At 47.1% G+C, this 12,343-nt stretch overlaps 2 protein-coding genes across 2 annotated transcripts in view; both read left to right on the forward strand.

The window, feature by feature from the left end:
* The window catches only part of LOC144094341 (uncharacterized), a 122,196-nt gene that overhangs the window by 24,575 nt on the left and 85,278 nt on the right, over positions 1-12,343 (forward strand). The gene's annotated exons all lie outside the window — the stretch shown is intronic.
* Positions 2,563-3,300, forward strand: LOC144095159 (uncharacterized). The gene has a single exon (XM_077628953.1). The coding sequence runs from the start codon at positions 2,563-2,565 to the stop codon at positions 3,298-3,300; it is 738 nt and encodes a 245-aa protein (XP_077485079.1).

A 12,343-nucleotide genomic window follows, 5' to 3' on the forward strand; every position in this document is an offset into this window, starting at 1 on the left:
GTATAATGTCATAATACTGTGTAGTTTGCTTTATTTGGCTAAACTGGTGAGTTTTGTGATAGCTTCGATCATTATTTGTCTGCAGTGACCAAAAAGAAGCTCAGTTTTTTTCTTCCTGCAAACAGAACAAATATAGAGCGTGTCCCAGCTAACTTTAGCCAGGGCTTAAAAATATGCTGAGCCACTCTAAGAGGACACAACCAAATGCATGTTACTAGCTATTAGAGAAGGTCACGCTATTTTTTCTATTCTGCTTGATTGCATATAAGTAGAGATTAATTAACCAACTTCGCAACCAACAATGTTGGGCAAAAATGATAAAAAAAATTCATATCAGAAAGTTGTAGAATAGTCCGCAAAATGTCCGATTGAAGAGTTTCTGATTATCTATTTATTACGTATTACCTTTTTTCTGTCACTGCAGATGCCCGCGAAATACAAAAAAATACCATGTGACATGGTATTCCTTGCGTGCCGCAATGAGGATGGATGGATACGGCTGAACCCTTTACATCGGGCGGTGGCTCAAGCCACCTAGCCATGTCTTGTGAAATTTTACTTCTGTCTTGCTTTTAGCCACCAATCAGATAACCTTCGCTTGGTTACTTCTAACCTCTTAAAACCCACTTTCCCTTCACTATCCCTAAACCCCAATGCCTTGGGTAAGTCAGCCCCGCTGCCTTCCACTGTACCGTGGAGCCCTTTACAGAAAAGTATCAAGTGTTCAGCCGTTTCCTCCTCCTCTCCTTGCAAAAATACGCCACCTGTGGGAGACCACCGGAACCATAGCGCGCCGGCGCCATGTTGGGGGAAGACCGCAAGGACGCCCGATTCGGTCGCCGCACGAATTTACCGCGGTACGCCGTACTAGCCTGCCTAAAACACTGGCAGTACTGATTCTGACGTCATCTGAAGCACTTCAGGATGGTGAACTCCTGCTGTGCTCCACAATGCCACCAACACGGATATCGCGACGCGAATGGCGGAAAGGTATGTACTTAAGTACGTACTGTAAGCAGTACGTCCGCAGTGGATGCAAGTTTTCTCGTATGCGCTTTGTCGCGGACCATGAGTTCAACTTTTTTTTCCTAATCGACTGTATTTTGTTCCTGAAGTATGTATTTCGAAAAGGACGCACAGTTTATCGCATGCAGACTAAATGCTCCGTCTACTGCGCCTGCTCCGCGAAGGCGCCGCAGCACACGATAACCCGACTACGCAGGAACGTTATCTTTTAGAAAGGAACGATGTGGTGAATACCGACAGCCTCCCAGCTTGATAGATAGTTGCGATTTTGTGTAAAATGCGCTGACGAAATGCGTCGTATGCACGAGTATGCGCTATGGTAGGATGTGAGCTTTCGTATTGCCTATGATTTAGTGCCCCGGAGCTGCATGAGAGAAGCAAGAGATTCCCTGTTGGTGATACATTTAGACCAAAGCTTAGAATACAGTTTCTCACTAGCATCACACAACACGCTTGTTTGCGTCGTTCTCGCTTATAAATTCGGTCGCCAGACGAAGTATAATACAGGCCACCTCGCCATCTGCAGCAGTGTGCTTGACCAAAACACCGCTACGACACGTGCTCGCGCGAGCTATTTCATTTGGTTCGCTTGTAACACAGCGAACCTTTTTAAAACCAAAGCACTGGAGAATATAACACAGAAAACCACCTATTTATTGAAGTACTCACTGACTAAAAAAAACGGAGTGAGTTTATGTAATATTTTATTTGTGACGTTGATCAACTCAATAAGTAGAGTAACCATTTTTACATTTAGGATAACAGACTAGAAAGTAGGAGAAAACAGTCATCATGCTGTCAATGCCAATTACATCTTTTGCAGGTGTCTTATCACAAGTTTTCCAGAGACAGTCTACAGCTCAAGAAGTGGATTATTGGTATAAAGAGAGACCCAGGTCCTAATTTTGTAATTAACCAATCAACTAAAGTATGCAGCAAACATTTCAAGCTAGATGACTTCGTCAGCAATGTAGCAAGTGGAAGACGTTTCCTCAAGAAAATGCTGTTCCGTCACAGTTCCCATTTTCGAAACCGGTGACCAAACGTCGACCACCAAAGCAGAGACTAACACACTGCATCAACAGGACTCCAACAACCAACACAAGCACAGCAGGGTCTGGAGAAACATCTCACCAATGCAGCACTCAAGATGACGAGCCTCCTGCAAGCCCCAACCTTGCAGTTTGCGACTACCAGCCCGCAGACTTGGCAGACCAACCAGACTCTCCTACTGAGAAGCAATTTGAGCTTCAAGATTGTTCTGTGTGCACTAACGTGAAGGCAGAGCTTCAGGCCAAATATCAGGAACTTAAAGGCCTCTATATTTATGTAACAAATCTGAGAAGCTCTGTACAGAAGTTAAAAGATGACCTTGAAGTAGAAAAACAGAAGAATGCCGAGCTTGCAGCACATAATGGAAATCTCCAGCAACAGCTTGCAGTGACCACTCAGCAGCTGCAAGAAGCACAAGCTGTAAATGAAAAACAGCAACAGAGGGTGTTCTCACTAGACAAATTCAAGAATGACGATAGCAGCATGCAGTTTTACACAGGGCTGCTCAACTACCAGGATTTCCAGAAGCTGCTGCTGCTGTTAAAACCAGGCGAAAATGCATGTAATGTGTATAGCAAGAAACATTGCCTGCCCAATGACGATGCCAGAGGTCGAGCTCGCAAGCTCTCACAAGAGGAAGAGCTATTTCTGACACTGGTTAAGCTCAGAACAGGATTCTTTCACCCACACCTTGGCCACATTTTTGGTATCTCGCCTAGTACGGTGTCGAGGATATTCTCTAGTTGGGTGAGCTTTATGTATGTCCAGCTAGGGAAACTACCTTTGTGGGCGCCCAGAAGTGTGATCAACCGCAATATGCCTTCTGTGTTCCGAGAGCTCTACCCCTCCACAAGAGTGATTATTGATGCCACAGAGATTAGGTGCGAGGTACCTAGCTCTCTTGTAATGCAGTCAGGTACATATTCAAATTATAAATCAGCCAACACTTTCAAGCCTCTTGTTGGTGTATCACCAGATGGTCTGCTGACTTTCGCTTCAGAACTTTTCATGGGGTCACTCTCCGACAGAGAAATTGTGATTCGAAGTGGATTTCTAAACCAGACATTTTCTTCTGGAGACACTGTCATGGCTGACAAGGGTTTCAAAATCAGGGACCTGCTTGAAGAAAAAAAAGTTGGCCTCAACATGCCACCATTTCTCAGACAGGACCAGTTCGAAAAAGAGGACGTGCAGGAAACGCAAGATACCGCATCCATGTAGAGCGACGAATACAACGCATCAAGTGCTATCACATCTTTGACCGCCCCATACCACTGTCTCTTGGCCCGCTTATTAACCAGATATGGTCAGTCTGTGCAGTGCTCAGCAACATGCAAAGCCCTTTAATTCTAGAATTCGAATAGAAACATTTTTCAACTTGTGTGGTCTGCTGAATCAAGCCTTACATTTCATTGACCTTGAGCTGCTTCACCATAAAAGGCAACAGTGTGTTGAAATAAAAGCTGTTCAATACGGCTTCCATGTTGCTCCATTCTTCTTCACAGAAACGCAACCTCTGGACAATGAGGAAGTGCGGCCCGAACACTACGAAGTCTGCCCACTGTGTCTGGGTAACGCCCATCTGGCCGAGCACCTGCATATAGTGTTCATGGTCCTTCTTGAGTGTTGGCAGGCAGTTCTCGTCAAACTCGACGAAAAAGTCTTGAGACAGAAGGTCTTCTTTTGTAGCATCCTTCAGAGAATAGGGGCACTTCACTTCCACGGTACCCCACGGGAAGGGCTCACAGGGGTCAAAGGCAATTGCATCTGGTGATGCACCCAGCCATGGTTTTGTGGGGTTCACAAAGATTCCACAGTTAATTATTTCAACAGGATGGCCTGCAGCGATCATGGTGTCCTTATATCGCAGGATTGCATCACTTTCATTCGCAATTCCATATCTAAAAAAAAGGGGGGGGGGGGGGGTAACGTTAGGAATGTTTTTTTTTCGGAGATGTATCTGTGTCAGTAGCAAATACAAATACCTGATAGCCCTCTCACGGGGAAGGTCCTTCATAGCTGTTAGGTTTGCTAGCCCTTTCTCTGTCCATTTTTTGCGGCTCATGACTACGCCAAAGTGGGACGCCGTCAATCGATGGCTGTGGGCGTGAAACCAAGCTGTGCTGTTCCTTTGTTTTCTGGAGGCCCTCTCCAGTTGTTGGGCTTCAGCAGGTGTAACAACTATCCCCTAAAAGGTGTATAAAAACAATGACTTAGCATGTGTTGCACAGATACTGTGTGCCACAAACAACATTAGAGGCCACATGTCAAACAGTTCGCGGCTTGTAACAGACATAAAGTCTTTACTGAAATGAACTAAACATACGAGTGATGCAAATACCTTAAGCACTGCCGCAGTAGCTCCATCCACTGGGTAAGGAACCTGCCAAGGTGTCAGGCCACTGAAGCACACAAAGGGTTCAGCTGTCTCCCACAGCTGTGGCTGCCTTCTTCTTAGGTTGTCTGACATAAGCACAGAAAACCCATGCGGCACAAGCGACTGTTGGTAGCTCAGCAGACAACCTTTTATCCGCTTGCCGTATCTGGTTTCGACCACTTCACTGCAGTCAGCAGTTTGAAGCACACTAGCAAAATGTTGCATTCCACTAGATGTGTTCAAGGCATTAGCAAATGCTTTTATGCAATCTTCTTGCTGCTCCAGTGGCTCACTTGCAGCATGACCGCTGTATACCTTTGAGCTGCGGGGAACAGCTTGCCCGCCTTCTGCAACTTTTCGCCAGTTAATTTTTTGGACACTGGTTCCTCGTAATGGATTTGTTCTTGGGACTCGCCACCGCTGAGGCAAGTCAGTGGATGACATATGAGCTGGTGCCTCAGAGAATCCTTTTTCCTGAAGCAGCGCGACAATCCTTAGCACTGCTTGTAAGTGGTTACACACATACTTTCCAGCAGCACATTCACATTGTCCGCCAAGCACGTCACCTTGCAGAGACAAGGCCACTGAAACTGCATATGGTGGCTTCGTCTTCCTCTGGTTTCTGTGGCAGTTGGCCTTCACAAATACCATATTGTCGCTGCAATAAAGACAAAAGTACTGGCATCAGCATTTGTTGCATGACCACTGCAGTCTCGTCCCCAAGGGTCTTTAAGGGGAGAGATCAGCATAGCAGGATGAAAACGAAGAAGCGACACTGCGCTTCGTAACACTGTCACTTCGCCCTCATCTTGTCGGGTTGCTTTATCCCGTGTACTGCAATGTATGCAAACCTGAAATAGTACCGCCGTCTTACTTTATAATGAATAAATATCTGGGTGTTGCAACGCTCTGCAGTAGTAGGTCTTATCTACGTAGTGAAAGGAATACTGCGAAGCCACTGTGCGCGACGCGAACACATGCACAAAACAGGATAGCACGAATACGAGCAACACGAGACGTCAACACAAGATTCTAACGTGCGTTCCTTATTGCACGTGTATTCGATCTTTCGAAGCAGCGCGTACAAATAAAAATATGCAAATCAGTTTAATGGGGCAGACCTACACGTCAACCCGGCAGCGTAAAACAAAGCGAGCACATCACATCGGGCGCCTTTCTCCGTCACTCCGCTTGCGCTTAATCAGTTCGGTTTAACAACATTTAAGCGCCCAAACGAAGTATGGCTACTTACGTTGCGCAGGAATAATTCGCTAACACAGATGACGTGACGACGTAGCTTTCGGTGACGAGCTTGTATGCTTTCCGCTAACATTTCGTGGTCGCTGTCAACCGCGACACGTATGCATCGATGTGTGCCCTCCGAAGCGGCGGCAACTTGGTCAAGTCGCTCTCCCATAAACGCACCGGATACACGATATCACTCATTTCCGTTCAAACAATGCCTCTGTACCAACGGTGGCTCAGCACTACAGCAGCAAAATCGCAGCTTAGCAAGTGGTGCGTGCCCACGCCAACGGAACAAAGGCAGTCAGGCTACAGAGAATCACAGCAGTAGTCAGCTTGCGGCGGAGAGGCGGCTTCCCCTAAGATGGCGAATGTCTTCCCAGCGTGCTTTTCGAAATTCACCGGCAGGTGACGTATAACTTGGTCAAGTCACTCTCCCATAAACGCACCGGATACACGATATCACTCATTTCCGTTCAAACAATGCCTCTGTACCAACGGTGGCTCAGCACTACAGCAGCAAAATCGCAGCTTAGCAAGTGGTGCGTGCCCACGCCAACGGAACAAAGGCAGTCAGGCTACAGAGAATCACAGCAGTAGTCAGCTTGCGGCGGAGAGGCGGCTTCCCCTAAGATGGCGAATGTCTTCCCAGCGTGCTTTTCGAAATTCACCGGCAGGTGACGTATAACTTGGTCAAGTCACTCTCCCATAAACGCACCGGATACACGATATCACTCATTTCCGTTCAAACAATGCCTCTGTACCAACGGTGGCTCAGCACTACAGCAGCAAAATCGCAGCTTAGCAAGTGGTGCGTGCCCACGCCAACGGAACAAAGGCAGTCAGGCTACAGAGAATCACAGCAGTAGTCACCTTGCGGCGGAGAGGCGGCTTCCCCTAAGATGGCGAATGTCTTCCCAGCGTGCTTTTCGAAATTCACCGGCAAAGGGGTGATGGTCCCTAGCCTGACCTTCGGGAATACAGTCCTGTGTATGAGGCCAGATGTTCAAGCAAGGCTGGAAATTAAGCAACGCGGAGTAGGGAGGTTAGCTTTGGTAGCACATGGCAATACACCAAATCGGGGGGTACAGGGTGATATGGGATGGGCGTCTTTCGAGAGCAGAGAGGCTAGCAGTAAGATAGCATTTGAGGAACGATTGAGAAGGATGGAGGAAAAGCGGTGGGCTAGGAAAGTTTTCAGATACCTGTATATAAAGAATGTTGACACGAAATGGAGAAAGCGAACTAGAAAATTGACAAGCAAATATCTGGACAGCAGTAAGGGGGCAAATCAGCAATTATCGGTTAAGAAGAAGGTTAAAGGAACAGAGAGAGCTTTGTGGAAAACAGGGATGCTGACGAAATCGGCACTAGAAACATACCGGACCTTTAAACAGGAAATTGTCAAAGAAAATATCTATGATAATTGTAGGGGAAGTTCTTTGTTGTTTGAGGCCAGGACTGGAGTTTTGCGGACTAAGACGTATAGAGTCAGGTACCAGGAGATAGACACTTTGTGCATTGCGTGCGGAGAGGAGGAAACAGCTGAACACTTGATACTTTTCTGTAAAGGGCTTCACCCTACAGTGGAAGGCAGTGGGGCTGACTTACCCAAGGCATTGGGGTTTAGGGATAGTGAAGGAAAAGTGGATTTTAAGAGGTTAGAAGTAACCAAGCGAAGGTTATCTGATTGGTGGCTAAAAGCAAGACAGGAGTAAAGCAAGACAGGAGTAAAGCCACCGCCCGATGTAAAGGGTTCAGCCGTATCCATCCATCCATCCATCCATCCATCCATCCATCCATCCATCCATCCATCCATCCATCCATCCATCCATCCATCTGACGTATTTTATACGTCGCCTGCCGTCAGGGTGACGTATACGTCAGGTGACGTATAAAATACGTCACCTGCCGGTGAATTTCGAAAAGCACGCTGGGAAGACATTCGCCATCTTAGGGGAAGCCGCCTCTCCGCCGCAAGCTGACTACTGCTGTGATTCTCTGCAGCCTGACTGCCTTTGTTCCGTTGGCGTGGGCACGCACCACTTGCTAAGCTGCGATTTTGCTGCTGTAGTGCTGAGCCACCGTTGATACAGAGTTCTGTGTTATGGTTCTGTGTTATATTCTCCAGTGCTTTGGTTTTAAAAAGGTTCGCTGTGTTACAAGCGAACCAAATGAAATAGCTCGCGCGAGCACGTGTCGTAGCGGTGTTTTGGTTAAGCACACTGCTGCAGATGGCGAGGTGGCCTGTATTATACTTCGTCCGGCGACCGAATTTATAAGCGAGAACGACGCAAACAAGCGTGTTGTGTGATGCTAGTGAGAAACTGTATTCTAAGCTTTGGTCTAAATGTATCACCAACAGGGAATCTCTTGCTTCTCTCATGCAGCTCCGGGGCACTAAATCATAGGCAATACGAAAGCTCACAGTCTACCATAGCGCATACTCGTGCAGCCAACGAATGCAAAGTGCACGAGTAGGTGTGCGCACGCAGCTTAGATTCGACCGCCTCCATCAACACCGTCGTTCACTCGGCTGCACAAGCGAACGACGCATTTCGTCAGCGCATTTTACACAAAATCGCAACTATCTATCAAGCTGGGAGGCTGTCGGTATTCACCACATCGTTTCTTTCTAAAAGATAACGTTCCTGCGTAGTCGGGTTATCGTGTGCTGCGGCGCCTTCGCGGAGCAGGCGCAGTAGACGGAGCATTTAGTCTGCATGCGATAAACTGTGCGTCCTTTTCGAAATACATACTTCAGGAACAAAATACAGTCGATTAGGAAAAAAAAATTGAACTCATGGTCCGCGACAAAGCGCGTACGAGAAAACTTGCATCCACTGCGGACGTACTGCTTACAGTACGTACTTAAGTACATACCTTTCCGCCATTCGCGTCGCGATATCCGTGTTGGTGGCATTGTGGAACACAGCAGGAGTTCACCATCCTGAAGTGCTTCAGATGACGTCAGAATCAGTACTGCCAGTGTTTTAGGCAGGCTAGTACGGCGTACCGTGGTAAATTCGTGCGGCGACCGAATCGGGCGTCTTTGCGGTCTTCCCCCAACATGGCGCCAGCGCGCTATGGTTCCGGTGGTCTCCCACAGGTGGCGTATTTTTGCAAGGGGCTGAACACTTGATACTTTTCTGTAAAGGGCTCCACCCTACAGTGGAAGGCAGCGGGGCTGACTTACCCAAGGCATTGGGGTTTAGGGATAGTGAAGGGACAGTGGATTTTAAGAGGTTAGAAGTAACCAAGCGAAGGTTATCTGATTGGTGGCTAAAAGCAAGACAGGAGTAAAATTTCACAAGACATGGCTAGGTGGCTTGAGCCACCGCCCGATGTAAATGGTTCAGCCGTATCCATCCATCCATCCATCCATCCATCCATCCATCCATCCATCCATCCATCCATCCATCCATCCATCCATCCATCCATCCATCCATCCATCCATCCATCCATCCATCCATCCATCCATCCATCATTGCAGTGCTCTCAGACGTTCAGCTTCAGATGAACAGATCATCTAGCCAGGTGTGCTGCCGCTTAAAGGGGCCCCGAAACGCATTTTCAGTGCATTGTTTTGCCTGGTGGTTGCATAGAATGAGTTATAGTGATCCTATTAGCACCGGTCGTACCGTGTATACTGCTGTTTTTAATATTGCAATTAGCTTGCAAAAACAAATTCTTGGCGCTGACGGTGTCACCATACAGTGGCGGTTTTTAGCAGCGGATATGACATCACTTAGTGGGAGCTTGATGGTTGGACAAAGAATAAATATACAGCAAATTGTCTTAATAACTAGAGATACGTTTTGTCAAGTTCTTGTGTTTTATATTACATTAACAAAACCTACTTGTTTGCCTTAGATAAAGCGCCGTAAAGCAAGTAAAACAAAAATACACCACCAGAGGCTCTGGCTACTTTTTGCATCGAAGTACTTTGCGCCTCTGTAAACGTCCTACGACCTAGCACTCAACACTTATGGCTACTCTCTATGCATCTGATAGTCGCTTTGCGAATCGATCCGATCGAGCCATTGTATTCTATAAGCCTTCATTTCGGTCACAAGGAAGGATGTGTTCGTTTCACATTTAGCAGACAGTGCGCATCGTCTGCTTCTGGAGGATCACCGGGCGGCGGCGCCAGATGGCGCCACGCTCCCGTCAACAGCGCGCACTCCTTGCTCGCCGAGACCAACCAACGCGCTAGGAGCGATGGGCAATGGTAGGCGGTTAGGCGCTGCAGTCGCTAGCGAGCTCGTGGTAGGCAAAAGGTCGGGGAGTGGCGTCGCGGATAGGTGTTGAGCGCGGGTTTTCAAGCCTTGTAGGCGCGTTTCCAGCTTCTGCGAATCATAGCAATGGTCGATGCTTCCAACTTAGTAATTTGTTGAAGTACACGAGCTCGCGTTGGCCACGTGCGGCCTATAAAGAGAAATAGTTTGCACTGTTTTGTATATATGGTTAGTAGTAAACGTGTAGAAAGCGTTCCTGCCGTTTATTTATGCGCCAGGCATTGAATAAAACAAGTTTTGACACTCTGCACTAGCCGGAATGATTTTACTTCGGGACAATAGTGAGGGGAAGTGCTGGCCTTGTTTCGTCGGAGCAGACACAAGGATGGCAGACATGCGCTCATCGTCTGCTGACATACGTACGTGTCGCGCTGTGCGAAAAGTGGGGACAGCGTCGTGTCCCTGATCTCCTGTCTCGCTTAGCGCTGTTTTTAGCCGCATGACCACGCACCAGCCAGGCCAACTTGTCCTCTTGTTAAGCTGGTCGATTTGGTGAAAATTGTTGATTTCTAGAATTATTTTCTTTCCTATATCCCTGAAGTCTAGTTTCGTGACGAAAAATTATAGCAAAATATTGAGTACAAATTTATAAATTACGCTTTTTAGAAGTGTGGTCGTCAAAAATTGTGAGGTAATTTCTTTGATTTCAGTGCCGCATTTCTTTGACCAAAGCGAAAGCGAAGATGCCATACGAGGGAATAAACTTTAAGGTTCGTTTTGCGACCTCTCACATTTTCTGCGACTGGATCACTCACCTTCGTAATTCGCATGAAAATAAAATGATTCCATTTGTCGCAAACTATTCCTGAGACGTTGAGGAGCGTAATAAATCTCTCGATTTTGTACCCTACACGTGCAGTACTGTGTTAGTTATTTCTTGTAAGAAACGTTTTCATGTAGCTATGCGTGCATAAATACTGGTCATATAGAAAAAGAACTAATCGCGTCATCGTACAGAACAGGGCTTTATGTACATGCTGGCATAAAAAAACCGCACTATCTACTCAATTATTCAGACCTTGGGGGGACTTGACGACGGTGTTAATTATAATTACCCAGAACTGCACCAGGTATAGCTATAAATAAAAGGAATTACTGAAACTAGCGTAGGAATTTCATATTTGCACCAAGTTTAGTTACATATCGCATGCATGAATAACGAAAACACTTTTCATTGCCGCGTCCCCTCTCAATCTCGCCACGTGTCTGTTAGTAGCACGCCTGCGGCTGCTTCTTTCCAAACAAGCTTCGCGATCATGTACTACCTCATGAAACATGACACATGCATGATGCAATGAAAAAGCATATGGCGTTTAGCACACTTAAGGCACGCTATTCTAAGCACACCAACGCGACCGCGCAAGATTGACACAACTTACCAGACTTCTTTCTACTCGAATGAAATAATTACGTCGTCATATCAAGAAACAGTTTCAAGTAAATATTAAATGTCATAAAACGCGCCATTAAAGCATGCTGTGCTATTAACAAAAAAAACGCATTCCTTGGGGGCGAGTGAACCTGTCGGCGCCCCGTGCACTCCGGCTCAAGGTGATAAGTGCGTGTGCAGCTGCACATGTCTTTTTTTTTCCTTGAGCAATTATCAGCCTACTATCCTGAAGTTCAGGTGAATGAACGCAGTAACTTGCATGCTATTAAGTGCATTGAGTGGTAGTGACTATCGACTCCCAGACTTCGCGCTTTACTACCGTGGCTCAATGCCTGTTAGCCAGTTTCCGAATGCGGCATTTGTGCGCGAGAAACCTATCGAGGCTAATTTAATATTTTTTTATGCTACTGCGCGGATCCAGCAGTGACGCAGCTAGTCAATACATGCTGCTTCTGCAGTGCACAGGCTTGAAGCAGCCGCCGGTAGCTGCGGCAGCTGCGGTAGGCACGGGCAAGCGGAACCTGTTTTGCCTACCATGCGAAAGTCGCTGCTAACATCAGCGCCACCGCATCTTCGTGACGTCGCGGGGTGAAGGAGGTCCATATGCTAAATGTGTCTGATATCTTGCGCAGGCCGTCACACCGTCGCAGTATCGAGTTCGGATTCAAAAGTCAGGGAACGTCACCGTCCAGTTTCCCCTTCTGTGCCGTCGACGTGACGATGAAGCATCGCTGGGTCAGCTGGGCGTTCACATGGTTATTGTAACTATGCAAACGGCGCTGCCAGCTTTGGCATGAACGAGTTAAAGAGAACAGGCAGCCATGGAGTGCAAACTTCCGCCACGTGCTCAGATAGGTTGTTTTGATTGGTCGCATTTAGTGTCGTCATGGGGAGAGTGAAATGGGAATTGGAAGCTGCGTGAAAATCGAGTTGAGGGCAGCATTTTGTTTGCTT

This window comes from Amblyomma americanum, chromosome 6 (genome assembly GCF_052857255.1).
Source record: "Amblyomma americanum isolate KBUSLIRL-KWMA chromosome 6, ASM5285725v1, whole genome shotgun sequence".
Lineage (NCBI taxonomy): Eukaryota > Metazoa > Arthropoda > Arachnida > Ixodida > Ixodidae > Amblyomma > Amblyomma americanum.

Bases quoted from the DNA above. Each gene is read 5' to 3' on its own strand.
- LOC144095159 (XM_077628953.1), top strand. From the start codon at position 2,563: ATGCAGTTTTACACAGGGCTGCTCAACTACCAGGATTTCCAGAAGCTG.